Source organism: Oncorhynchus masou, chromosome 10, assembly GCF_036934945.1.
Source record: "Oncorhynchus masou masou isolate Uvic2021 chromosome 10, UVic_Omas_1.1, whole genome shotgun sequence".
Taxonomy (NCBI): Eukaryota; Metazoa; Chordata; class Actinopteri; order Salmoniformes; family Salmonidae; genus Oncorhynchus; species Oncorhynchus masou.
In genome coordinates this window covers 25,009,838-25,037,390 of record NC_088221.1, presented here as the reverse complement: position 1 = coordinate 25,037,390, position 27,553 = coordinate 25,009,838, and the positions used below count along the sequence as shown (strand labels likewise).

Here is a 27,553-nt window from a genome sequence, read left to right as displayed (position 1 = left end):
GGATCAGCCTGTAGTGTGGTTTTCCACTTTAACCTTGAGTGTGACTCCAAATCCAGACCTCCATGGGTTGATGAATTTGATTTCCATTGATCATTTTTGTGTGATTTTGTTGTCAGCACATTCAACTATGTAAAGAAAAAAGTATTTAATAAGAATATTTAATTCATTCAGATCTAGGATGTGTTATTTTAGTGTTCCCTTTATTTTTTTGAGCAGTGTATATATTAATATATATATATATATATAACTCCTCCATATCTAAAATGACATTGCACTCTGACATTCTATCTTTCTCCATCCCTTCTCTCTCTCAGGGTCCTCAGGGTTACCCAGGTCGGTCGGGCTACAGAGGACTCCCAGGACCACAGGTTAGGGGTGTGTGCGTGTGCGTGCATATGAATGTGTTGTTGTACCATATACACACTTCTGTGTACTAGATAGATACCCAATCATTATTCTGGTTTGTTTCCTGACTCAGGGCCCATTAGGGTTCCCTGGCCTTCCTGGACCAAAGGTAACGTTCTCACATCAACATTTGTACTATGTTTCATCTCTCATAAAAATAAATGGCTAGTGTATGAGATTAAAATAAAATAATAAAGATGGGTTTTAACCTGGTGTGTTTTCTGCTCAGGGCACCATGACCAAAGTGTTGAAGGGGGTCAAAGGAGAAGCGGTATGTGACTGCAGGGACAATTGTATGTTTCAAATAGTTTTATACTGCCCAGCACTTAATGTGTTTGACTTCAAAAAATAATGATTGTCAATGCTGTCCTCATCTCTGCTGCATGATTCTCACTGCACTTCCCTCTCTCACCACAGGGGGAGGCTGGACAGCAAGGTCCCCCAGGGAACTCTACCCATCCTCATACCAGCCCACTTACCGGACCCTACGTCAGTACAACTTCACACTTTAATATGTTCAAAAATAACAATAAATATTTTGATTGTGTGTGAACTGAATCACTCTAACAATGTTCTGCTTTGTCTCCTCCAGGGCAGAAAGGGTGAAAAAGGGTTGAAAGGTGAAACTGGAGTTGAGGTAAGTGACCACACTTCTCCTGTGGTCTCTATAATACCATGTTCCATCTTGACTGGCTGCATCATCGCTTGGTATGGCAACTGCTTGCCATCCGACTGCCAGACCCTACAGACGGTAGTGTGTAGGGCCCAGTACATCACTGGGGCCAAAATCCCTGCCATCCAGGACCTCTATACCAGGCGTTGTCAGAGGAAGGCCCTAAAAATTGTCAAAGACTCCAGCCACCCTAGTCATAGACTCTTCTCTTTGCTACCGCACGGCATGCGGTACCGATGCATCAAGTCTGGAACCAACCGGGCCCTGAACAGCTTCTACTCCCAAGTCATAAGGCTGCTAAATAGTTAGTTACATAGTTAACCTAACAGCTACCCGGACTATCTGCATTGGCCCATTTTGCACTAACTTTTTTGCCTCATCACATACGCTGCTGCTACTGTTTATTATCTATCCTGTTGTCACTTTATTCCTAGTTATAGGTACATATCTACCTCAATAACCTCGTACCCCTGCACATAGACATGGTACTGGTACCCTGTGTATATAGCCAAGTTATCGTTACTCATTGTGTATTTATTATACATATTATTATTACCTGTTATTACTTTTCTATTATTTATCTATTTTCTGTCTCTGCATTGTTGGGAAGGGCCCGTAAGTAAGCATTTCACTGTTAGTCTACACTTGTTGTTTACGAAGTATGTGACAAATAAAATGCGATTGAATCAATACTTATCAGGCTGACAACAAAGGAGAGACTGGGATTATGGGGATGCCTGGGCAAAGGGTTAGTATCACACAAACATTATACTGTACAAATTACACATACAATATTATACCTTATTGAACCCTTTGCTGCTTGTTGAATATCCTTGTGTTCCTTCAGGGTGTCCCTGGGCGGGATGGAGAGCAAGGACTAAGGGTATGTTTGTGTGGCATAACAATGCCAATATCTCTGTATTATTGCAGTCAGTATTATGTGTTGGTCTTTGTGGGCTAATAGAAATGTTACAGTTGTATCTTTTGTGCTCTTGATGGTGCTGGACACCTTTCTCATAAACTCTCTCCTTCCGTCTTTCCCTTTAGGGGGACCTTGGAGAACCAGGATTTAGGGGCAAAGATGGCCAAAAGGTGATCCGACAGTTGATACTCACATCAAAACACTGTGATACTATCAGATCTTTGATTGGACAGTGGTCCATTCTAAACTTTCATTCAAATCCGAACGCGCAAGCTATATACATGTGGTAGATTTTAACAGATGGGGATTATTTTTAGGGTGCCATCGGAGAACCTGGGGAGTTGATATATTATGAAGGTCCCTCAGGAGGGCCTAACAGAGGTATGATTAGCCAATCAACTCATCAATCACTAATCTATCATCATCAACTATCTATCAACTATCAATATATAGTATCGTCTTTCTCCAGGTAGTCAGCCTTTCATTGAATATGATGTTGAACATTAAAGACCAGCTTGTAGAGTTTTTATAATATATTGCTTACTGTTTTATTGTTATAATACTGATCATTATATTGCTACTGATTGATGTCCATGTTGGGGTGGGGATGTAGTTGGTCCCCCTGGACAGCTGGGACCCCAGGGAGAGATGGGTTTGCAGGGAGAGAAAGGTCTGCCAGGCCGGGCTGGACCTCCTGCTAGGAAGAGCGATAGTCAAATACAAGGTCAGTACCAAACCCTTACTTATCTAGTCAGTGGCCAGTAGTGTTAGAAGGTTTTTTACACTAGTTACAGTGATGTAGCAATGTAGGTCTATTGTACTTGTTAATATGGTCTAATAACAATTATTATAATTGTATTGTTAACAAGTTGTGCACTGTTTTATCTCCCTTATTCCTCATGCGCCAACAGTGGAGTACCTGTGGGGTCCGTTCGGGGAACCGGGGATAAAGGGAGAGACGGGCCCACCTGGAGAGCCAGGTATCCCTGCTCTCAGCCCCGGACCCCCAGGTATCGGCGGAATATCTGGGTTGAGGGGCCCACCTGGACCACCAGGATCATGTGAGTGTGGACATGAAAGAGATTCATATTGATATTTTAGTAAAAGGTTGTTTAGTATGATGGAATGATATTAAAGGAATTGTTGTGAGTTGTAAATGTGTTTCTTAATGTGTGTATGTGTCAAAATATCTGCAGGGGCAGACTTCTACAAGGGATTTGCTGGGTCGAGAGGGCGGCCAGGCTCTGCAGGGAGAAAAGGACTGAAAGGTTAGAGTGTGTGTTTATTCAGACATGTAATCCGTGATGTACGTTTGTGCGCTGAATGCTCACATGTTATGTCTTACAGTACAGCTGATCTGAGTTGTGTATGTGTTTTAGGTGATCACGGGTTATGTGAGTGCAACATTGTCCACTCTCCTCCGGGCCTGCCTGGCCCTGCTGGTAGCCAAGGCGACCCTGGAATGAGTGGCGAGTTTGGTCAGCAGGGCGAGCCAGGCGAGCCAGGACCCCGAGGTGTCATCGGACTGCCTGTAAGAACAACTAACACCACCTCAGCTTGACAACGTCTACCTCGTAACAAATATCACACATCACTTTCAGTAGGGCAACGTTCATCTTAAACATTCCTCTTAATATTTTTTTTCCCTCTCCAATTGTCTCTCACTGGCTTCCTATTCCCCTACTATATGTCCCGTATTTCTTTCCTCCATAGGGGTTCCCTGGTGCCACAGGACAACCGGGTCCAAAGGGCAGGAAGGGCGACTTCATTTGGGCCAAAGAGAAAGGTGGAGCATTTCTTATTCTTTCTTTTCACACACTTGTATATCCTTTATACAGTGGTGAGTGTGAGACACCATTAAGCAAGTGTATGTGTAAATGAGTGCGTTTGTGTGTGAACTCTACAGGATATGCCGGGGACCCAGGAGACCCGGGTGCGACTGGTGACCCAGGATTGCAGGGCTTCCCTGGGCCAAGTGGGATCAATGGATTCCCTGGGAACCGTGGTCTTTCAGTAAGTGGCCTACTAGTGCAACATAATACCCACTAAAGACCCATTCTTGTCTTTCCCACCATCTACTTTCTCATGGATAACCTGCTGTTCAAGCACCTCAAACACTTTCTACCTGATAATGTGTCTATAATATTAGCTGTTCAAGCCAATGCAGCTGTGTAGATCTTTAGCATTCCAGGGAGGGATATGTTCTGAGCTATCTGTCCTGTGTTCTCTGTTCTAGGGGGACGCACCCGAGGGACTCACTGGAGAAAAGGGTTATCCTGGCCGGTCGGGTCTCCCTGGGTTGTTTGGACAGATGGGAGAACCGGGACGGGTTCTAGGTGCCACTAAAGGGGTCAGAGGGTTACAAGGCGATGATGGGGAGCCGGGTTACGCTGGTGTCGAAGGTCGAGCTGGAGATCCAGGTGTGTTACCCTCTCCCTCTTTTATCTCTCTTTCTCTCGCTGTCTTTCCCAATCACTCTCTTGTCTCTCTTGAACTTTCTCATTCTTTTCTTCTCTATCTACCCTCTCTCCTTCTCCGTTAATTGTGGGGAAAACAGAAAGACTAGTTGTAGTAGGGGCGGCAGGTATCCTAGCGGTTAAGAGCATTGGGCCAGTAACCAAAAGTTTGCTGGTTTGAATCCCCGAGCCGGCAAGTTGTAAAAAATATTCCGTTCTGCCCTTGAGCAAGGCAGTTGACCCGAAAAAACAAGTGCTCCCCGGGTGCCGATGATATCGATTAATGCAGCCCTCGATACCTCTCTGATTTACTGCATTCAGTCGTGCAAGTGACTAGGTATCCCCTTTCCCCATAGTTGTAGACTCCAAGGCCTTGTCATGAATGGGCTGTGCAGAGCGTCTTATACCCATGTGTCCGGAGATGGGCAGTATTTCTGTTACATGTATTTCAATTACTTCTGAGTATTTTGAGTCATTTGTATTACACTGGGCTGAACTATGGCTCCCAAGTGGTGCAGTGGTCTAAGGCACTGCATCTCAGTGCAAGAAGCGTCACTACGGTCCCTTATTCAAATCCAGGCTGTATCACATCTGGCCGTGATTGGTAGTCCCATAGGGCGGCGCACAATTGGCCCAGTGTCATTCGGTGTAGGCCGTCATTTGTTCTTAACTGACTTGCCTAGTTAAATAAAGATAAAAAATAACAAAAATACACTTTTGTGGCCCCCTTTCACCCTGCATTGGTATCAGAAGTCTGATGGCACTATGGTGTGATAAGAGTGTCTGCTAAATTAACTAAATATAAACGTAAAATGTAAGTCAGAATGTAAAAATGAACAATTGCAAAGCTTGCTTAGTATTATTGTAATGAGCTCTGCCCAGAAACAAGGCCAATCATAATACCCAGTGTGATTTGCAGATCATTTTGGTATGTTCATATTCACACGTAGATTTACATTTTGGTTATGTAGCAGACACTCTTATCCTGAGTGACTTACAGTCAGTGCATTCTAAGGTAGATAAACAACAACACATCACAGTCATAGCAAGTAAAACATTTCTGTTACCATTACTGAAAATGTTGTTGCTGTTCGGGCCGACTACTTGCAAATGTATTTCTGCATTTGAAAATACAAAATACATGTATTTGAAAGTTTATTTTGATACATTAATATTTATTGTATTTTGTAATTGTATTTTGACATTTTTGCCCATCCCTGCTTGTGTCCATGATTGAAATGGTGCTTCCACTTTCCTCATCTCTCTCTCCAGATGAGCCCTGATGCAGTCTGTGTGCATCACTCAAACCAGCCCCAACAGTGCTTGTATGAGATCATGCTTGAGCTTTTCTAACCCTTATGTTGAATGTCTCTCTTTTTCTTTCTCCCTCTCTCTTTCCAATCGCTCTTATTGCCATTGAAAGGAGTGTCTGGCTGTAGTTTGAGAGGAGATGGACAACTGAATGACAAAGGTAGCTGGAGTAACAGCATTTTCATTACATTAACCTTTCTCTACTTTTCTACTGGTGCTTTGCTTCCGTAGCCTTTCTGTCTTGGGTTTGTTTAGTCAGTGAGTATGTTTACATGCACACAAATAATTTGATATTAATCTAATTATGGTAGTAAGCCAAGTATTGCATTAGTCATGTAAACACTTTACACGGCTTAACTTAATCAGCATAAGGTCATAATTAATGTAAGGATACGCCAATTAAAAACACCTGGTGTTCTAGGCAATCTTTCAAATTATTAGGACATGTAAATGCCTTAATCACAGTAACAATGGTGTATATATGCTCTGCGCATGTGCTTGCACAAGCAGTGCGAGCGTCCTTCTTTTGCACAAGTGAAGTGAGTTCAGGAAGAAAGGTATTCATCTTAGAAATAGTTTTCACATACAAACTGTATATGTCCGAACTCAGAATCAAATATGCTTCACAAAAATAACATGGTCGCAGTGGTAGAACGTTTATTTTGATTGGTGATTTTCTGCATTTATCAAAGTCCCATCAGGCAGCCTGATTTCAAGTCCCATCGGGCGGCCTGATTTCAAGTCCCATCGGGCGGCCTGATTTCAAGTCCCATCGGGCGGCCCATCGATTTCAAGTCCCATCGGGCGGCCTGATTTCAAGTCCCATCGGGCGGCCTGATTTCAAGTCCCATCGGGCGGCCTGATTTCAAGTCCCATCGGGCGGCCTGATTTCAAGTCCCATCGGGCGGCCTGATTTCAAGTCCCATCGGGCGGCCTGATTTCAAGTCCCATCGGGCGGCCTGATTTCAAGTCCCATCGGGCGGCCTGATTTCAAGTCCCATCGGGCGGCCTGATTTCAAGTCCCATCGGGCGGCCTGATTTCAAGTCCCATCAGGCGGCCTGATTTCAAGTCCCATCAGGCAGCCTGATTTCAAGTCCCATCGGGCGGCCTGATTTCAAGTCCCATCGGGCGGCCTGATTTCAAGTCCCATCGGGCGGCCTGATTTCAAGTCCCATCGGGCGGCCTGATTTCAAGTCCCATCGGGCGGCCTGATTTCAAGTCCCATCAGGAAGCCTGATTTCAAGTCCCATCGGGTGGCCTGATTTCAAGTCCCATCAGGAAGCCTGATTTCAGATATGTCCATGTAAACAGGGTTATTATTATTATTAGGGAAATCATTCTTCAAAGCATGAAATGTTTAAATCAAACTAGTATATTAATCTGACTATTCACAATAACCGTATTATTGTGTGCATGTAACCGTGCTCACTGTGTATAGAGTAAGAGTTAAGTGCACTACTATTTTGTAACTGCTTTCTCCCGTCATAGTCTTGTCTTTGGTTAATTGGCTAATATGTATAAATTGTTTTATTTTCGCTATGCTCTGATCCACAATCCACACTGGGCAACAGTATCGTCAAACCAAGGCAACAAGCAGGCAAACGCACAGAAGTTTCCACAGATATGTACAGTATGAGATGTGGAGTAGAGCTTCATTAGACAGTAGTGAAACAGCAGTTATAAAAGGAGGACCGTTCTCATCGTAATTATTGATACAATCTAAATATGTCCATTGTGTGTTATTTTTACTCAGGCGATTGTGATGCCGTACCCGGACCACCCGGTATGCCAGGACCACCAGGACCCCAAGGGTTAGTGGGTATCCCAGGTAACGTTTCCTTTAAGTTCAGTTTGAGCTTTAGATTGCAAAACAGAAAATGTGTCATATGCCCTGCATGGTCTTTTCCTGTCAAGATCCACATTTATGATTAACTTCCTGTATGTCCTTTTGTCTGTGCTTCAGGCATCCCAGGTCAAAATGGATTCACAGGTCCACTTGGAGATGACGGGGCCAAAGGAGAGATAGGAGAGCAAGGCATACGAGGGTCTCCCGGACAGCCAGGTAATCATGTTGCTGCTGTAGCTGTAATAGTAGTCTTTTTGCTCTAGTTACAGACACATATCATCCAATCCCTCTACACAGGTACATTTACTCTCACTTGTAATGGATACACTATAGAGTACTATAGTGCTTTAATACTTATTACATCTTAGTCCAGGTTCTAACCTCCTACCAGCTGATAGTGATAGTTCTGATGGTCTGGTCCTCTCTCAGGTTTCACTGGCCCCCGTGGAGACTTGGGTCAGCCCGGCGCCAAGGGTACACCTGGAGATCAAGGTCTGCCAGGCCAACAGGGTCGGGACGGGGAGTCCGGGGAAAAGGGACCACACGGGGAGATCTGGGGAGCGTCGACCGGACAAACTGGAGAAGTGGGTCTTCCTGGAGAGCAGGGACCTAAAGGTTTTAGCGGAGAGCCTGGAAACGAGGGCTACCCAGGTGGGTACTACCATAACGTACCAGTGTACTGAAGTTGACATTCAATAAACTACAATGTCTCCACCTTTTCAAGAGTGGTAATGTATAGCTATTGTAATGGCTTCTCTCTCTGCCCGTCTCTCTCAGGGATGGGTGGCATGCCTGGGATGATTGGGTTCAAGGGCGACGTGGGTCCTTCAGGTCTACAGGGGGAGCAAGGAAGACCGGGAGCTGCTGGGAAGTACGGCTGGAAAGGTGTACCCGGACAGGCGGGAGTCCATGGACCAACAGGAAGCATCGGACAACCAGGTCAGACACACAATTGACTAATTTCTCTTTTTGCTTTGAAGAGGAACTCTTTGACTCACAGCTAATACACTGTGTATTGGTATCTTCCAGGTTTGAGCGGAGGCAGGGGTGATCAGGGCGACCCTGGCGCCCCGGGGCCAATAGGACTGAAGGGGACACCAGGGGAGTTTGGAGGTCCGGGTGCTGAGGGAAACACCGGACACCTGGGTGACCCTGGAGAGCCAGGACCTACAGGACACTCTGGCCTGCCAGGGTTCAAAGGTTACTTACTATACACATACTATACTCAGTGGAGTCATGTTCTGTCCAATGTTCTAATTATAGAGTTCGTGGTCATATACAGTATGGTCATACTCTGATCACATTCCACATCATTTCCCAATGAAGAGTTGATATGAGGATACAATGTCGCACTGGAGTTTTACAGTGAGTAATGCTGAAATATATAATAGCCACATGCTGCTGTAAGGACGTTCCTCCTGACCTGTGATGTCACTTCCTGTTCCAGGTATCAAAGGTTCTCGTGGCATGTCCGGGTTTGGAGGTATGCCCGGTGAGTCAGGCCTGAAGGGCTTCTCTGGACAGAAGGGAGAGGATGGCATACCTGGCGGATTTGGACAGAAAGGAATCATGGGCGACTATGGTTCAAAGGGTGAGACTGAACTGTCAATTAGAATGATGTGTCTTTCTGTGCTCTACCACTCTCTTTCCCTGTCTTTCTCTTACTCTTTATCAGATCCTTCTATCTGATTGGACACTCACACTTAAACCAGCTGTCTCCTAGGTGAACGTGGTCTGAGTGGCCTGCCAGGCGAGAAACCCCTCATCCCTCGTCAGATCATCAATGACATGAAGGGGACCAAGGGAGAAGATGGAACCCCAGGACAAATCGGATTTACTGGACCCAGAGGTGATTCATATCCTCCCGCTCTTCTTTATTCACATACTCTCATCCTTCTCTCCTTTTAATTTCACTCCTCTCATTCTCACCCCTTCTTCACCTTCCCCACTTCTCTTCTACAGGTCCTAAAGGTTTTCCCGGAGTTCCGGGTATGGAGGGCTACCATGGCGTTCCCGGAGACCCCAGCGATGAGAAGGGTTTCCCAGGCAACCCAGGGGCGCAGGGACTTCCAGGGCCAAAAGGAATGCCAGGTCCGACTGGATCAAACGGAATCAGCGGCTTTCCTGGGATGTCTGGTCACAGGGTGAGACCATGTAGTCTGGTTCCCATTGTATCTCTGCTGCAGCCAGACCCCTTTATTGTTGTTGCTAAACATGTCCTACAAACAGGTTAGACACATCTCTGTCCAGTCTAATGTGGTGTTTCTTGTGTTTGTTTCTTAGGGGGAGAAAGGTACCCCGGGTGCCTACGGATCTTCAGGAGATCCAGGAGTGAAGGGTGTCAAAGGTATGACGCCCCTGTCTGTCCCAAATCTCACAGATGGATAAGTACAGTACCGTAGACCACAGGAGGTTGGTGGCACCTTAATTGGGGAGGACGGCTAGTGGTAGTTACTGTAGCGGAAAATAAGTGAAATGGTATCGAACACATGGTTTCTACATGGTTTCTGATGACATTCCATTCGCTCTTTTCCAACCATTATTATGAGCCGTCCTCCCTTCAGCAGCCTCCACTGCCGTAGACGCCAGTAGTCATCCAAACTTCACTTTCCAGCTGTTACAACTCAGTTTAAGCTTGTCTTTGTTAAGCACTTGGATTTGAAGCAAAAGTCCCAGGACTATTTAACATTTAAATAGAAGAGTGAGTAGTGAAAGGCACTGGCTGAAATATGCCTCATTGTTTTCTTCTCCAGGTGAGGAGGGTCCCATAATCGACATGCCTGGTTCCACAGGACTGAGGGGGGAGGATGGTTTCCCAGGGGTTCCAGGTGAGTCACTCATTGAGGCTTGCTTCCTTCATTTGCATTAGGAACTGTGGACTGGTGAGAGAGAACGCAGTGCACCTGGTGGTGGTAGGCCTCCACCATATTGATAACAGTACAGATGAAGAAAAGGAGTCTAGTTTTACTAAGATGCTGTCTGAGATGCGTTAACATGGTAGCAGTGTTCCTGATGCCCTCCGTCTCTCCCTAAAGGTCAGAAGGGCTACATTGGGAATCCGGGAGACAGGGGCGGTGGTGGTTTCCATGGTATTGATGGCATGAAAGGGGGGCTGGGAGAGCCAGGCATAGGAGGACCTCTAGGTAAGAGACTTGACTTCCTACCATGTTGGTCACATTTTTTAAATGAGTGTCATTCATTGCCTGTGTCTGACTGTTGCCTGTAAATGACTGTTGTTTGTGTCTGACTGTGGTTGCTGTCTCCAGGATCTGATGGTCAAGGAGGGTTTCAAGGCAACCAGGGTACGAAGGGATGGCCTGGGATCCCCGGAGAATCAGGCACAAATGGACGGCCAGGCTTCCCAGGACAGAGAGGTACACACACACACACACACACACAAAAGCATGGGTGTGCACACACAACACCTTTGCCTTATCATTGTGTTTGATCTGCTCCTTTCTGCAGGTTTTCCTGGACTGAAGGGTATATTGGGACTGGATGGACTGAAGGGTGAGAAGGGCATCCCTGGACTTCCAGGTCAGGATAACTTGGGAACCCCAGGTGTTCCTGGTGCTAAGGGAACGAGGGGTGAGACAGGTATACCCAACTCAGAGGTCGGGACCCCAGGATCGCTGGGTTTGAAGGGCGTTCAAGGACAACCAGGTTAGTCATTGCTCCAAAAGACACATGGCATCTTTTTGTTACAAGTTTTGGAGGACATTTCGTGTTTCAAAGTATCTAAGACCTCCCCCTTCTTTTTTTGTCCCTTGTACTCAGGTGACCAGGGCCAGATGGGACCCCCAGGGTTTCAGGGCCCCCAAGGACCACAGGGCACCTCAGACAAACCTGGACCATCAGGAGACCCTGGCTTCCCTGGACCCAAAGGGCTGCCAGGTATAGTAGAGTGGGGAATGCGTGGATTTACAGTAGATTAACTAAGTATTTATCCTCTGGGATGTGGTGTGCATGGTGTGGGATGTGTTCGCTTGGTGTGTGTATTTGGTGTGCTAATAATGATTGTTCTGTTTCATAGGTTTCCCTGGGCCCCGTGGATATCCTGGTGAGCCCTCTCCATACGGAGAGAAGGGTTTAGCTGGCCACTATGGCTTCCCTGGATTCTCTGGTCTGAAAGGAAAGCAGGGGGATCAGGGACCATCAGGCTACAAAGGACAGAGTGGAGTGTCTGGGAAGAAAGGTACAGATCATAGAATTATAGTAGCCCGAGTGGGAATTCCAAAATACAATCCATAATTAAGTTTTATTATCCATCGTAGATCGCTGTCTGTTTCACATTTGACAAGGAGGGATTATTGAGCTGGTTACTTTGTACTGAAACAGTAAAATTAGTAACAGCCATGGTTTTTGTCCCAAAGGTGTGAAGGGAGAGCAAGGGATGATGGGAATTCCTGGTAGGTTTGGTTTCCAAGGCGACCGAGGTCCTTCTGGCCCAAAAGGAAATACTGGACTCATAGGTAGACATCATCTCTCTCGGTTTGATATCAATCTGCACTTCACTATAATTCACCTCAAAATCACCTACACTATTATTAAAGTTGCCTGTTTAACACATACAAAATGTGTGTGACCTGGTCTGGTCCTGCAGGTTACCCGGGAGCCCAAGGTAACCAGGGCCCAGCCCCAGTCCCCCCCAGGATGCCAGGAGAAAGGGGTGCTCCAGGGCCTCAGGGCATCCGAGGACCAGAGGGGGTACGAGGGGAGACTGGCCCGAAAGGACCCCCTGGAGCTCCAGGTAGGAGGATCCAGCAGCACAACTACCTTATATTGTGTAACAATATTGTTGTATACTTCTCTATGTCAAATGTTGTTCTTTATACAAGTGCTTCTGTAGGATTGGCTGACTTTCTTCAATGAATTCCCCCCCCCCTTCCCATTTAGGCTACCTGGGCCCCCAGGGGCAGAAGGGGATGCCAGGGGTGGGTGGCAGACCGGGTACCCCTGGGTACCGTGGAAATGACGGAGGGAGGGGCCACCTTGGTCTTCAGGGCATGGAAGGTAGGTACAGTAAGGCAGCCATGCCAGGGAATATAAGTATTACAGCAATCAGGCCTGGATTAAGGGATTAAGAATGGGAGTGAGGCAGGGAGCTAGTTTCCACCAGGGTTTGGGTCAGAGTTTTATTTGTCTGAATGAGCCGCAGGTGTTTTATGAGAGAAATTACCCATGGTCTGTAGGGATTATTAGTTATGTAATTAGTTTAGTGCTGAAGGGGCCAGGATTTTAGGTGGCTGATCTGAAATGAATTAAAACCTGTATTCCATTGACAGTTCTCATAGTTCTCTTGTTTTACCTGAAAGCATCGGCGAACCGTGACTATAGGATTTAGGCCTTCAGAGGGACCAAAAATCTTCCAATACATTGTATCAGAAATCTAGGATATAACAGAAAACATAGCTTCACTTAATGCGCCTGACATGATATCTTCTGTAGTCAGACCATTCTAGTTCTAGTGAAGGAGGACCAATGCCTTTTGATGGCACTATGAATGAATCAAACAGGCCTGGCTTCACTTCGGGCTGCTGCACACAGAGACCAGCACAGACGCAACATGTGACACGCAGTATAAAATAATGCAACCAGCCCGGTAGCCTAACACCACTATCACCAATAGCGAAAACAGCAGTGTCACATCAAAGGTGACAGGCTTGTGGTGCTGAAAGACCAGCGACCGTAATACTTGTGCACTTGGTTAAACACATAGACAGGCGACAGCAGTCGCATCAAATATTGTTAAAGAATAAGCAGCCTATTCACTCCAGTAGGCATCAAATCATAACCTTACAAAAGCACAACCAATTCATCTCCAGAATGAAATGAACAAACCAGCTGTTACTTCCCATTGCAAATACATATATTGTATCATGGTCATCCCACTAACTGGTGATCTAAAGTTTAAATGCAACAATGTCATTATTTCACAGTCATTATTTTCCAAGACATACTGTAGCTAACAGCAAGCAAGCTGCAACAAAAAACAGTGCCACTCACCAGATGATGATCATTTGTAAGCAAAGTTTGAAAGATAATCTTGAAAAAGGTGATGCTAATAACTGAGCAACAACATCCACCTTAAAGTCGGGAACAGCTGCTGCAGCCGCTGTGGCCATTGTCACATTACCACAACACAATCTCGGTAGTGTTACTTGCATTATGGGAAAACTACAGCTTGCACCACTGATTATTTGCTTTTGCGCTCACTTAAAAAAATAAAAAAACCTGTGCTACCTATTGCAAGTCAAAATGTGATTGGTTAATTCCACTGTCACTCCAAAATTCTGTTCTAATACAGTTGAATGGCAGAGGACTTCTGTCCAGCTTCTGAAGGCCATTGGCTGGTTGAGCCAGCTCGATTTTTCTACACAGAGCACCTCTTTCCAACACAAACGGAAGAGATGAAATCAAAAGATGATTAAAATGATTGTAAAGATGAAAAGAACAATATATACATAGAAGGCCCTCACGGTTCCCTACTGTCTGAAAGTGTTATTTCATGTTAAATTCATTTTAACCACTCACAAATTAAAAAGAACCATTTGAAGAAATTGCACACAATTTCTCTCTTATTCACAGAGGCATTTCAATCAAATGTTATTGGTCACATACACATGTTTAGCAGATGTTATTTTGGTCGGGCGAAAAGATGTTTAGCTTATCCGGAAGCAAGATGTCGGTGTCCACGACGTGGCTGGTTTTCCGTTTGTGATTGTCTGTAGACCCTACCACATACGTCTCGTGTCTGCGTCTCCACTTTGTCTCTGTACTGACATTGTGCCTGTTTGATTGCCTTACGGAGGGAATAACTACACTGTTTGTATTCTGCCATATTTCCAGGCCTTGCCATGGTTAAATGCGGTGGTTGGCGCTTTCAGTTTTGCGCGAATGCTGCCATCTATCCACGGTTTCTGGTTTGGGTAGGTTTTAATAGTCACATTTTAACCTCTCTCTGACCCCTAGGACACCGTGGTAACCCAGGTACTACAGGGTTGCCTGGCATGCCTGGACGCAGTGTGAGTGTGGGATATCTGTTGGTGAAGCACAGCCAATCAGAGCAGACCCCCATGTGCCCCGTGGGCATGTCCAAGCTGTGGGATGGCTACAGTCTACTGTACTTCGAGGGCCAGGAGAAGGCCCACAACCAGGACCTAGGTGAGACAGAGAAGATGAGAACCTAAAAGACAGGAAATTTAAAAAATACCACACAATTATTAGTTTATACTTGTATCTATTCAGATTTTATTTGATATTTCATTGGCAGATAGAACCAATTAGGCTCTCAATTTTGCCTGTAGTGGCTGTAACACCCTTAATTTTATATGAATACATGTATTGATGAATTAAATGTTTCTATTGATCCCAGGTCTGGCAGGCTCCTGCCTCCCTCGTTTCAACACCATGCCCTTCCTGTACTGCAACCCCGGAGACGTCTGCTACTATGCCAGCCGCAATGACAAGTCCTATTGGCTGTCCACCACCGCACCCCTTCCCATGATGCCCGTGGAAGAGGAAGAGATCAAACCCTACATCAGCCGCTGCTCTGTGTGCGAGGCGCCGTCCGTCGCCATCGCCGTGCACAGCCAGGACATCACCATCCCACAATGCCCTGTGGGCTGGCGCAGCCTGTGGATTGGCTACTCCTTCCTTATGGTGAGTCTCTTACTTCCTGTTCTAATACAGTCTAAAGTGGCATATTCTAGTCTCATTTTCATCTTTATTGACCTGAAAACACAGGACATATGAAAGCAATCTCTTCCCCTCCCTCGTCTCCCCACAGCACACAGCAGCAGGTGACGAGGGCGGTGGTCAGTCTCTGTCGTCCCCTGGTTCCTGTCTGGAGGACTTCCGCACCACTCCCTTCATCGAGTGTAACGGGGCCAAGGGCACCTGCCATTACTTCGCCAACAAACACAGCTTCTGGCTCACCTCCATCGAACAGTCCTTCCAGGCAGAGCCTGCCTCCGAGACCCTGAAAGCAGGCCAGTTCCTCTCACGCATCAGCCGCTGTCAGGTCTGCATGAAGAACCTGTGACCTGGCTCTCACTTAGTCCCCTTTGACCCTGTGATGTAATTTCCTGTGACCGTACCCCCCACCAAACGCAATTCAGGTAGACATTACACTTAGGCACAGATCTAGGATTAGCTCACCCTCCCTAAATCTTAACCTTAGCCATAAAGGGGAGAACACAAAACAGACCTTAGATCAGCATCTTGTGATGACTGAAGGACTGTGTGAACGCTTCAAGTGGAGAGCAAGTGTCCTGTGGTGATAATTGGAAAAGAATCCCCGGCATGAAGTCAACAGCAATATGAAATATACATGTTAATGTTATTTTTAATTGTTTGTCCTATTTGATATGGTGCTCTAACTTATTACCTCAGCTATGTTATAGACAGTGCATTTAGAAAGTATTCAGACCCCTCCACTTTTTCCACATTGTTACGTTATAGCCTTATTCTAAAATGTATTAAATAAAACAAATTCCTCAGTCTACACACAATACCCCATAATGGCAAAGCAAAACGTTAACTTTTTATTTTTATTTTTACAAATGCATAAAAAAAAACAGAAATACCGTATTTACGTAAGTATCCAGACCCTTTGCGATGAGTCTCTAAATTGAGCTCAGGTGCATCCTGTTTCTACAACTTGATTGGAGTCCACATGTGGTAAATTCTGTTGATTGGACAGGATTTAGAAAGAAACACACCTGTCTATATAAGGCCCCACAGTTGGCAGTGCATGTCAGAGCAAAAACCAAGCCATGAGGTCAAAGGAATTGTCTGTAGAAACTCCCCAACTTCAGGTGTAACAAGCTTGTAGTGTCTCCAGGCTGTACTGAGTAAAGTGTCTGAATACTAATGTAAAATTTCATTTTTTTTTTGCTTTTAATACAAAAACACTAAAAACCTGTTTTCACTTTGTCATTATGGGGTATTGTGTGTGATTGATGGGGGGGGGGGGACAATTTCATCCATTTTAGAATAAGGCTGTACTGTAACAAAATGTGGAAAAAGTATACTATCCGAATGCACTGTACCAAACATGTTTAACTGACCATACCAAGAACATACAGCTGAAAGAACCAAAGATGCCTGTGTACACACTGCTTCAGTTATCAATGAAGCTCATGATTGATAATATTGATTGTGTGTGTGTGCACTGCTTGCACTGCTTCAGTTATTTAGATTTAAGTGCGCTTACGTTTTATTCAAGGATAAGGTAATGCCACGACACTAACACTGACCCTCTACCAATTGTAAATGAGGTTTGGTTGAGGTTTAAGTGAGAAGAAATGCTCTTAACATTCAGTATTAATCTGCTTTACATCAAGTCTTCTCACATAACATAACATTTATGCATCAAGAGGCCTTACAGTGCAAACTGTTTGTTAGCAATATATCAAGTGTATGTATCAATATATATATAACCCTAATCTTACATTCATATATTGTTTTGGTCACAAAATGCACTGATTTACTTTCCTACGTATATTTATATCCACTGAATGAACTTGATTTTTATGTTTCTCAGAACTAAAAATATATTTTGTAAAATTGGCCATGAGTTCGATGTGCTATGAATCCAATTGTAATTGAGTCATAACAAAAATAAAAATGTTGTTTGTTATACTTCTGTTGGTGGTACGTGCATTGACATTCTCACTTTAGCTCAAACAAACTATATCCCCCTATTTCTAAATGAGAATAATTTTTTCTCATATATTTGAAAATATCAAACTTGTATCTTACACACACATATTGTAGTGTAGATTTGGTGCAAATTACATGAAAAAAAGGAATCAGTAAAAAAAAAATAAACATGCAACAGAACACACCTGATGCAAATGTAAAGCCTGATTGTTAAACACATTAAAACATCTTTAAAATAGGATTAATTTACGCAATTCAGTGTGGCCACCCTGGTAGTCCAACAATTACTGCTGTTGAACAATGGCATATGTAGCTAGGTTTCCATCCATTTGGTGACAAATTCTCATGTGAATATTCTAACCACGAAAATAAAATCGGAATACTTTCTCACCCGTGATGTGCTTTTACCAAACAGATTTGTTGCGAATAAAATATAATAAAATCTGTGCGTGATGACGTAGTGCACAAAATATACTTTCGCTTAAGTTTTCATAAAAACTATTGCGTTAAAATAGCAAATGTGTGCTCTAGCCAACAGCTCACGGAGACTGTGTGGGTAGGCTTAGTCTACGTGATGAGATTATGGATATTTTTATTGGTCAAACGGCAGTCAAGCATCGATAATCACGTCACTTGATATTTATTGAAAAGGACCATCTCTCTCATCACCATGCACTTTCACCACCCTGTAAAGTTCATCATAACTTATCTTATATGTAGCCTAATAAACTACGTTTTCCCGAGTCGTATTGGGGGACCAAACACATCATATCGCGTGACTCCAAGTTTACTTCGATATGCTGGTTATTGTAACAATATCTGCGCATAAAGGCATTTCCAACTCCATTTCTCGCGCAATTAATTTCGCCGACAGAAAGATGCCACCATGTCAAACGAACAAATCTGTTGGCATTTATAAAACTGTACCGAAACGTCCCGTTTCCCTCACAGTTGTCCATTGTGGATGGAAACAAAGTTAGTGACATTCTCATTCCAAAACATGAACAACAATTCAATGATTGATTTATAAACAGGTGTACCAGTAGTCTATTTCCCATACCCAGGTTGACATGTCATGTATCTTGCCCTAGAGCCAATAGATTGGCCACCTCAAAATGGGCAATATTATAAAAATTCATGAAAACAAAAAATAGCTTTTTGCTCTTAATTTAAGGTTATGGTTAGCAGTGTGGTTAAGTTTAAAATCAGATTTTATGACTGTGGCTGCGCCAGCTAGTGACCACTCTGCCGAGAAGATTAATTACATAAAACGCTAACCTGCTCTACACATACAGAAATTCTGGCCTGAACTCAAGTCCATACAGAACCTCTCGAAGATGTTTAAAATCCAAGAACGCCTTACTCCAGCTCTCCAATATAGTACTTTCCGGCTCATTGAAAGAATAATTAAATTACTTGTTTTAATTATTAATTTGATTGACAGCTTGATTGAAAGAATGTGTGTGCAGGTGTGTGTGTGTGTGTGTATATATCAAACAGTCACCGCTGAAAATTCTCAGAATGTCCTGGGAGACCAATACAGAGATGACATGAACTCCTCTCTTTACAGTCAGTCTAAAACCCCCAAACAGTTTATCCATCCATCCCTCCCCTCCCCACCTACCCCTAATCCCTAGCAGCAGGCGGCCCTAGCCCGTTTTCCTGTCCCTTTGCACTCTTCCAGGTCCACGGTGGGCGATCCCTCTCTCTCAGTCCTCTTCTTGAGGACAGAGGGCAGCACCATGTCGAACAGCGTCTCAAACAGAGCGTCTACGTTGTAGCCTGTCTTGGCACTAGTCTCGAAGCACATCTTGTCCGCAGGCAGGCTGTTTGTCTCTTCCAGACCCTTGTATCTAAGGATCCTCCCATACAACGCCTCTGCGTCCTCCCGGCTCACCTGCTTGTTGACTGACACCCCTGACAGGGAGATGGGGGAGGCTGGAGGGGTGGGACAGGCAGAAGGCACCCTGGGCTCCCCAGTCCTCTCCCAGTCCCCCACTCTCTGGTCCGCTGTCAGGCCATCCTGGTTGGCTAGCAGCTGGGCCTGGGGGTCTGTGAGGTCAGCCTTGTTGCCCACGATGGCGTAGATGCAGTCATTATTGGCCGTGTCGGTGAGGGACAGGAAGCGCTCCTCCAGCTCAGCCAGGCTCTGCCAGTTAGTCACATCGTAGGTGAGGATGGCAGCAGCAGCGCCCCGGCAGTACATGGAGCCCAGCCCATGGAACTGCTCCCGACCTGGGGGGGACACAGGGAAGGATGACCAGAAAACGTTAGAAACACACAGGAGAGTAGATGCATACACATAATAGTTGATATAGATTCATGATGTACTTATATAGACCAACGAACACCAAGTAATAACAATAATAAATTCCATTTAGCAGATGCTTTTAACCAAAAGGACATAGTCATGCGTGCATACATTTTTTACATATGGGTGATCCCGGGAATCAATATCACTATCTTAGCGTTGCAGGCGCCATGCTCTACCAAGTGAGCTATAAAAAGGTAAACTAACCACAGACAAAAAAGGCACGAGTTTAAAAAGAATGGGCTTCCAAACTACAGGTAGCCTATAGCCTACATATTACAAAAGGGAGAGGGAGGGAGATATAAAGAGACAGCGAGAGAAAGAGAGCGAGACAGTCAGTAGCCGAAAAACAGAAGCAGCCATTGTTGTAGAATAACGCAAAAGCTCTTCAGTGTGTGTGTGTGTTTCAGTACAGCAATCTCATCTGGGAGCCTTTGTGCAAGTGTGGAGTGTGTGAGAGAGCTCTTTGTTCCCAGTGTTTAGAACATCATCAGCAAAATATATTCAGAAATCCCGGGAACCTTTGAACTAGGTCCAAATGAAATGTTTCAGAGGTCATAAGATATCTAATTACAAACCTTAGGCCTTACTATCCAGAAGTAACTTGCCTGATATATAACCCACCAAATAAGGAGAGCTGAGCTAAAGTTTAGTTTATGCTGACACATCCATTTTCCTGGGATCAACAGAGTTTGAGGAAGATTTTGTTTGAGGGTAGAGTGTCGTTGTGGGGCAGCAGGGCTAGGGTCCTATTCTGAACAGAAACAGCCAGGATGTGGCAGTGTCATAAACAGGAGATGATACATCTGTATGGAGGAGGGCCAGTCAGGAAGACATGTGCTAGTTAGGGAGATGACTCGACACTTCAGGGTTATATTAGGTCCAGTAAATGGGTGGGAGGGTGAAGCATATGCGGTCACCCCAAACCCCCTCCTCGCGACGCAGTCTTCATGTCATGTGACTTAAGGGCTAAAGAAGACGGCAGCCACCGGCTCCTGGCTCTATTAACTTCCATAGGAAGTTGATCCACCTACCACAAACAGCCATTGGTTGGAGTGAGACAAAGTAAGTAGTATGTGTTGGGAAGTAGGCCTAGTTCTATGTAGGCTACTGTTTACTAAAAAGCTAACCCTCCCCAATAGTCATAGGAATTCAAGTAAGCAGTGAAATAAATCAGAGTTGAAACTCCCATAGAGAATAAGGAACCAATACCGTGGCTGTTTGACAATGGTATTTTCTGTTCTGTTCCCCTTTCATTTGCTTAGTTTCTGATACTATAGACTTTTCTGATATTCATTCCTTGCATTCAATTACAATACAGGGGGGGAAAACACCTCTGGTTTCCATGATTGCAGAATCAGATGTTACACCAGTATGGGTATAGCATGATGTCTGGCCAGAATTGGAGGATTTCTGGGAAATTACAACAATGTCTGAGCCCTACTATATACTGTAAATCATTCACTTACAAGGCTCATAACCCCTTCCTCAAGAACTTCGGACTTGATTGTGCAATCATAATACTTCCTATTTTAACCTGTGATGTGGACACTGCAGGCAACAGCATACTGCTGAGAGGTCATGGGGATAAGAAGCAGGGACGGGAAATGTGTGTTTTGGTGACTCAGGGGTTTTTCTATCTTTCTGGAGTTAAGCCCCTTCATGCTTTTGACAATGGTGTGCAAAGCAAACACACTCGTTTTAGCATTGTCACCAGTTTCTTACAGTAAGTCAACCAAAATAATGTAGCTTTTGTGTCATATAACCAATTCACCTTTCTTTCAGCTGCTGTGATTTTAGTTGATTTTGATAAATGTTTACCCAAGTTCAAAGCACTGATATATCGCAACCTCTCGTCTCACCGGTTATTATAGAGTATCAGAAAGTGCCCATTTGATACAGATGACCAAAACAATGCATATCATTACTTCCAGGTTACAACCTCCAATGAGGCGAGGGCTTTAGCCCCACAAGTGTGCCAATCAGGATTTCAAAAACACTGAATGTCGAGATTAGGCCTAGGCCTGTGTCTTTCTGAAAATTAGGTCTAATAACACAAAACCTAATTAATTGAAACTCTGGTCAATGCAATATTGCATATACAGTTGAAGTCAGAAGTTTACATACACCTTAGCCAAATACATTTAAACTCAGTTTTTCACAATTCCTGACATTTAATCCTAGTAAAAATTCCCTGTTTTAGGTCAGTTAGGATCACCACTTTATTTTAAGAATGTAAAATGTCAGAATTAGAGTAGAGAGCTTTTATTTCTTTCAACACATTCCCAGTGGGTCAGAAGTTTACATACACTCAATTAGTATTTGGTAGCATTGCCTATACATTGTTTAACTTGGGTCAAATGGTTCAGGTAGCCGTCCACAAGCTTCCCACAATAAGTTGTATGAATTTTAGCCCATTCCTCCTGACAGAGCTGGTGTAACGGAGTCAGGTTTGTAGGCCCCCTTGCTCACACATTTGTTCAGTTCTGCCCACACATTTTCTATAGGATTGAGGTCAGGGCTTTGTAATGGCCACTCCAATACCTAGACTTTGTTGTCCTTAAGCCATTTTGCCACAACTTTGGAAGTATGCTCGGGGTCATTGTCCATTTGGAAGACCCATTTGCGACCAAGCTTTAACTTCCTGACTGATGTCTTGAGATGTTGCTTCAATATATCCACATAATTTTCCCCTCCTCATGATGCCATCTATTTTGTGAAGTGCACCAGTCCCTCCTGCAGCACACCCACAACATGATGCTGCCACCCCCGTGCTTCACGGTTGGGATGGTGTTCTTCAGCTTGCAAGCCTCCCCCTTCTTCCTCCATACGATGGTCATTATGGCCAAACAGTTATATTTTTGTTTCATCAGACCAGAGGACATTTCTCCAAAAAGTACAATCTTTATTTTTTTATTTATTTCACCTTTAGTTAACCAGGTCGGCTAGTTGAGAACAAGTTCTCATTTGCAAAGCAGTTTGACACATACAACAACACAGAGTTACACATGGAATAAACAAACATACAGTCAATAATACAGTAGAAAAGGTATATATACAGTATGTGCAAATGAGGTAGGATAAGGGAGGTAAGGCAATACATAGGCCATGGTGGCGAAGTAATTACAATATAGCAATTAAACACTGGAATTGTAGATGTGCAGAAGATTAATGTGCAAGTAGAGATACTGGGGTGCAAAGGAGCAAGATACATAGATAAATACAGTATGGGGATGAGGTAGTTGGATGGGCTATTTACAGATGGGCTATGTAAAGGTGCAGTGATCTGTGAGCTGCTCTGACAGCTGGTGCTTAAAGCTAGTGAGGGAGATATGAGTCTCCAGCTTCAGTGATTTTTGCAGTTAGTTCCAGTCATTGGCAGCAGTCATTGGCAGCAGAGGTCTGGAAGGAAAGGCAGCCAAAGGAAGAATTGGCTTTGGGGTTGACCAGTGAGATATACCTGCTGGAGCGAGTGCTACGGGTGGGTGCTGCTATGGTGACCAGTGAGCTGAGATAAGATAAGGCAGAGCTTTACCTAGCAGAGACTTGTAGATGACCTGCAGCCAGTGGGTTTGGTCACGAGTATGAAGCGAGGGCCAGCCTACGAGAGTGTACAGGTCGCAATGGTGGGTAGTATATGAGGCTTTGGTGACAAAACGGATGGCACTGTGATTGACTGCATCCAATTTGTTGAGTAGCGAGTTGGAGGCTATTTTGTAGATGACATCGCCGAAGTCGAGGATCGGTAGGATGGTCAATTTTACGAGGGTATGTTTGGCAGCATGAGTGAAGGATGCTTTGCTGAGTAATAGGAAGTCGATTTAAATACAGTCTACCCAGACACCTAGGTATTTGTAGTTGTCCACATATTCTAAGTCAGAACCGTCCAGAGTAGTGATGCTGGACGGGCGGGCAGGTGCAGGCAGCGATCGGTTGAAGAGCATGCATTTAGTTTTACTTGCATTTAAGAACAGTTGGAGGCCACGGAAGGAGAGTTGTATGGCATTGAAGCTCATCTGGAGTTTAGTTAACACAGTGTCCAAAGAAGGGCCAGAGGTATACAGAATGGTGTTGTCCGCGTAGAGGTGGATCAGAGAATCACCAGCAGCAAGAGCGACATAATTGATGTATACAGAGAACAGAGTTGGCCTGAGAATTGAACCCTGTGGCACCCCCATAGAGACTGCCAGAGGTCCGGCCCTCTAATTTGACATACTGAACTCTATCAGAGAAGTAGTTGGTGAACCAGGCGAGACAATCATTTGAGAAACCAAGGCTGTTGAGTCTGCCAATAAGACTGTGGTGATTGACAGAGTCGAAAGCCTTGGCCAGGTTGATGAATACGGCTGCACAGTAATGTCTCTTATCGATGTCGGTTATGATATCGTTCAGGACCTTGAGCGTGGCTGAGGTGCACCCATGACCAGCTCTGAAACTAGATTGCATAGCGGAGAAGGTATGGTGGGATTCGAAATGGTCGGTAATCTGTTTGTTAACTTGGCTTTCGAAGACCTTAGAAAGGCAGGGTAGGATAGATATAGGTCTGTAGCAGTTTGGGTCTAGAGTGTCTCCCCCTTTGAAGAGGGGGATGACCACGGCAGCTTTCCAATCTATGGGAATCTCAGATGATTGAACAGGCTAGTAATAGGGGTTGCAACAATTTCGGCAGATCATTTTAGAAAGAGAGGGTCCAGATTGTCTTGCTCGGCTGATTTGTAAGGGTCCCGATTGTGTAGCTCTTTCAGATCATCAGCTATCTGGATTTGGGTGAAGGAGAAATGGGGAGGCTTGGGCATGTTGCTGTGGGGGGTGGAGGGCTGTTGATCGGGGATGGGGTAGCCAGGTAGAAAGCATGGACAGCTGTAGAAAAATGCTTATTGAAATTCTCAATTATAGTGGATTTATCGGTGGTGACAGTGTTCTAGCCTCAGTGCAGTGGGCAGCTGGGAGGAGGTGCTCTTATTCTCCATGGACTTTAGTGTCCCAGAACTTTTGAGTTTGTGCTACAGGATGCAAATTTCTGCTTGAAAAAGTTAGCCTTAGCTTTCCTAACTGCCTGTGTATATTGGTTCCAAACTTCCCTGAAAAGTTGCATATCACGGGGGCTATTCGATGCAAATGCAGAACGCCACTGGATATTTTTGTGCTGGTCAAGGGCCGCACATTGTCCCCATGTGCAGTTGCAAAGCATAATCAGGCTTTTTTATGGCGGTTTTGGAGCAGTGGCTTCTTCCTTGCTGAACGGCCTTTCAGGTTATGTCAATATAGGACTCGTTTTACTGTGGATATAGATACTTTTGTACCCATTTCCTCCAGCATCTTCACAAGGTAATTTGCTGCTGTTCTGGGATTGATTTGCACTTTTCGCATCAAAGTAGGTTCATCTCTAGGAGACAGAACGCGTCTCCTTCTTGAGCGGTATGACGGCTGCGTGGTCCCATGGTGTTTAAACTTGCGTACTATTGTTTGTACAGATGAACGTGGTACCTTCAGGCATTTGGAAATTGCTCCCAAGGATGAACAAGACTTGTGGAGACCTACATTTTTTTGGACTGATTTCTTTTGACTTTGCCACGATGTCAAGCAAAGAGGCACCGAGTTTGAAGGTAGGCCTTGAAATACATCCACAGGTACACCTCCAATTGACTCAAAAGATGTTCATTAGCCCATCAGTAGCTTCTAAAGCCAGGCACAGTCAACTTAGTGTATGTAAACTTCTGACCCACTGGAATTGTGATAGTGATTTATAAGTGAAATAATCGGTCTGTAAACAATTTTGGGAAAATTACTTGTGTCATGCACAAAGTAGATGTCCTAACAGACTTGCCAAAACTGTAGTTTGTTAACAGGAAATTTGTGGAGTGGTGGAAAAACACATTTCAATGACTCCAATCTAAGTGTATGTAAACTTCCGACTTCAACTGTACATTCGGCGTCATTATGTTGACTTGATTGTCTCCCTTTCATCACCCGTTATACCAACCAGTTTTCAAAAAAATATGGTAATAATCAACAGTGTTGGCTGTTGGGGATTGCCCCCAGCCCAATATCTAACACCACATCTGGAAGGATACAGCCCTTGATCATGACTTTCAGTTCGATGACATTACACATAAGAGTCACTGGACGAAGGAGTCTTCTGTAGGGGGTGTTTTGTTAAGTGTTGCGGTGCATCACTTGCGGCATGGTTTTTGAAGCATAAGTTGCTTATCTTTCATATCAGTGAGAAAAAAATGGTTAAACAGAACATGTAAGGTCCTTGGACTAAGGAGTAATGTTAGGCTCCTTTAGTACAATATCGGTCTAAAAAGGATATAGCCTTACCCTTGGTGGATGGAATAAATGTAGAGATACATAATGTGATGTTATTGTCCCTGAACATCTTGAACCTTGAAAATGTGCAACATCATAAAGTTTTAGTGTAGCACTATATAAAATCATGTGATATGACCTCATCCACAGTGCCAACTAGAATTTGAGATGGGTTTTGTAGAATTAGAAAAGACCAATTTCAGATTGACCATGATTTAATGGCAATTTAACTGCATCTGTACCATATGACCTAGTCAAACATAATAGTAATCAACTTGTCTAACATCTGTAATTCTTGTCCAGTAGCCCATTTAACCTGGTAGGCCAGATCACTAATCTGATCTGGCCACAGTCGCATGAAAGGGACTGTCCTTGCCAAGCAACCCTCAGGTGGTGGAGTCACATACTCTCCACAGGTAAACACAGTGGAAATCAACAACAGAGCTGACCCTTGTAAAGTGACAAAGGTTACTCAGGCTACACTGATTATTACACGTGTGGGGCCCTACTCCAAACAGGCTGTTGATATTAAAACAATGAGGAAAATAACGTAAGACCTACGATAAACGAGACCTACTCATAACAGTCAATAATGAACACCTTACCAGCAGTGTCCCAAATTGAGATATTGTAAGGTCCCCACTGTTTGAGGAAAAACGCCCCTCCGACGGTGCTCATGGTGTCTTTAAACTTCCTATCCATGTACCTGTGGAGCAGTGAGGTCTTCCCAACGTTCATGTCACCCAGAATGACAACCTTGACATCGGGCTTCCTCATCTTGGAAAGCTCGGGCATGGTTATTGCCCCGCGCCGCTTGGCAGCCTTCCTCAGCCGTGTAGCAGACACACTCCAAACTAACTTTGCTTTACTTTCCTTTAGTTTACGGATAAAGAGCAATGTAGGTACAGATTGCCATTAAAAAACATAGCTACTTAACATAAACAGATTAAAACACACATACATCGTCCTTGGTCTTCGATTATACTCAAGCGATTATCAATACGATCTAACAAGCACGACTAATCGGAAGAACACCGATCTTCCCTCTCTCGTCCACTTGTTGAAAGTGAATTTCAAAGTTGTGGTGAAACCGGAAGTTGATTTAAACACTTGGGGAGGTTCGATACATGAGGTGCACTTGATTTCGCTCGCATTGCGCTCCTTGAGAGCAAATTGAGTGAACCTGTTTTTTTGCTAGCATTTAGACGAGACAGATGATGAGCTGCTAGTAACAATGTAAGTGTAACATTCGACTTTTCAATGACGTAAACAAATTACAACTCAATATGACATTCAATATCCTATGTAGAATGGACGTCTATCTGTGAACTTTACCCTATATTAAATTGCATAAAGTACCTCTGCTTCTTTAAGAGTTTAAAAAACCAATCAGATTCCAGTGTCATATCACAGATAGAACAATATTTGGTGAGTTTGGTCATATCTCCTCGCCAACCCACTTCCTGTTTTGGTTTGGGCTCTTTCGGCAGCTTTCATGATCCCAGTAACGCGTATCTCTATCCTATTTTCAGCAGTAACGCACAGTTCGTGCCTAGGTAAGACCCGTCAGTGTAAGTGCGCGCTGTCTGTCACACCTAATACCACTGTTTATCTAGTGGCACTAAATAGACTCGCAAGGGCATGTCAGAA

The 27,553-nt window shown here is 44.3% G+C and overlaps 2 protein-coding genes across 2 annotated transcripts in view; one reads left to right on the top strand and one right to left on the bottom strand.

Annotated features, from left to right (window-relative positions):
* LOC135547376 (collagen alpha-2(IV) chain-like) overlaps nucleotides 1–17,259 on the top strand; it is a 113,988-nt gene extending 96,729 nt beyond the window's left edge. Inside the window, exons 10-47 of the mRNA XM_064976353.1 lie at nucleotides 315–368; nucleotides 479–514; nucleotides 635–676; nucleotides 823–894; nucleotides 998–1,042; nucleotides 1,779–1,826; nucleotides 1,926–1,961; nucleotides 2,126–2,170; nucleotides 2,318–2,381; nucleotides 2,614–2,724; nucleotides 2,912–3,061; nucleotides 3,197–3,268; nucleotides 3,380–3,531; nucleotides 3,714–3,786; nucleotides 3,907–4,013; nucleotides 4,237–4,420; nucleotides 5,880–5,927; nucleotides 7,522–7,596; nucleotides 7,732–7,830; nucleotides 8,044–8,265; nucleotides 8,392–8,553; nucleotides 8,644–8,814; nucleotides 9,062–9,205; nucleotides 9,338–9,463; nucleotides 9,577–9,758; nucleotides 9,898–9,961; nucleotides 10,368–10,442; nucleotides 10,650–10,757; nucleotides 10,881–10,988; nucleotides 11,080–11,277; nucleotides 11,392–11,508; nucleotides 11,648–11,809; nucleotides 11,988–12,086; nucleotides 12,218–12,364; nucleotides 12,511–12,627; nucleotides 14,587–14,778; nucleotides 14,990–15,276; nucleotides 15,404–17,259. Of these exons, the coding sequence (XP_064832425.1) occupies nucleotides 315–368; nucleotides 479–514; nucleotides 635–676; nucleotides 823–894; nucleotides 998–1,042; nucleotides 1,779–1,826; nucleotides 1,926–1,961; nucleotides 2,126–2,170; nucleotides 2,318–2,381; nucleotides 2,614–2,724; nucleotides 2,912–3,061; nucleotides 3,197–3,268; nucleotides 3,380–3,531; nucleotides 3,714–3,786; nucleotides 3,907–4,013; nucleotides 4,237–4,420; nucleotides 5,880–5,927; nucleotides 7,522–7,596; nucleotides 7,732–7,830; nucleotides 8,044–8,265; nucleotides 8,392–8,553; nucleotides 8,644–8,814; nucleotides 9,062–9,205; nucleotides 9,338–9,463; nucleotides 9,577–9,758; nucleotides 9,898–9,961; nucleotides 10,368–10,442; nucleotides 10,650–10,757; nucleotides 10,881–10,988; nucleotides 11,080–11,277; nucleotides 11,392–11,508; nucleotides 11,648–11,809; nucleotides 11,988–12,086; nucleotides 12,218–12,364; nucleotides 12,511–12,627; nucleotides 14,587–14,778; nucleotides 14,990–15,276; nucleotides 15,404–15,658 (4,449 nt within the window). The 3' untranslated portion in view covers nucleotides 15,659–17,259. The remainder of the gene's footprint in view (nucleotides 1–314; nucleotides 369–478; nucleotides 515–634; nucleotides 677–822; nucleotides 895–997; nucleotides 1,043–1,778; nucleotides 1,827–1,925; nucleotides 1,962–2,125; nucleotides 2,171–2,317; nucleotides 2,382–2,613; nucleotides 2,725–2,911; nucleotides 3,062–3,196; nucleotides 3,269–3,379; nucleotides 3,532–3,713; nucleotides 3,787–3,906; nucleotides 4,014–4,236; nucleotides 4,421–5,879; nucleotides 5,928–7,521; nucleotides 7,597–7,731; nucleotides 7,831–8,043; nucleotides 8,266–8,391; nucleotides 8,554–8,643; nucleotides 8,815–9,061; nucleotides 9,206–9,337; nucleotides 9,464–9,576; nucleotides 9,759–9,897; nucleotides 9,962–10,367; nucleotides 10,443–10,649; nucleotides 10,758–10,880; nucleotides 10,989–11,079; nucleotides 11,278–11,391; nucleotides 11,509–11,647; nucleotides 11,810–11,987; nucleotides 12,087–12,217; nucleotides 12,365–12,510; nucleotides 12,628–14,586; nucleotides 14,779–14,989; nucleotides 15,277–15,403) is intronic.
* Nucleotides 16,130–26,988, bottom strand: LOC135547395 (ras-related protein Rab-20-like). Its single transcript, XM_064976399.1, has 2 exons — nucleotides 26,509–26,988; nucleotides 16,130–19,515 (listed from the first exon to the last, which is right to left on the bottom strand). Exons 1-2 carry the CDS (start codon nucleotides 26,696–26,698, stop codon nucleotides 18,914–18,916), a joined length of 792 nt encoding a protein of 263 aa, XP_064832471.1. The 5' UTR covers nucleotides 26,699–26,988; the 3' UTR covers nucleotides 16,130–18,913.
* Nucleotides 26,989–27,553: the final 565 nt, after the last annotated feature.

Excerpts from the sequence above, each read along its gene's own strand:
- LOC135547395 (XM_064976399.1), bottom strand. The coding sequence starts at position 26,698 with ATGCCCGAGCTTTCCAAGATGAGGAAGCCCGATGTCAAGGTTGTCATT. Across the intron at positions 19,516-26,508 it reads CTCAATTTGGGACACTGCTG|GTCGGGAGCAGTTCCATGGG; the intron begins GTAAGGTGTTCA and ends TGTCCCCCCCAG.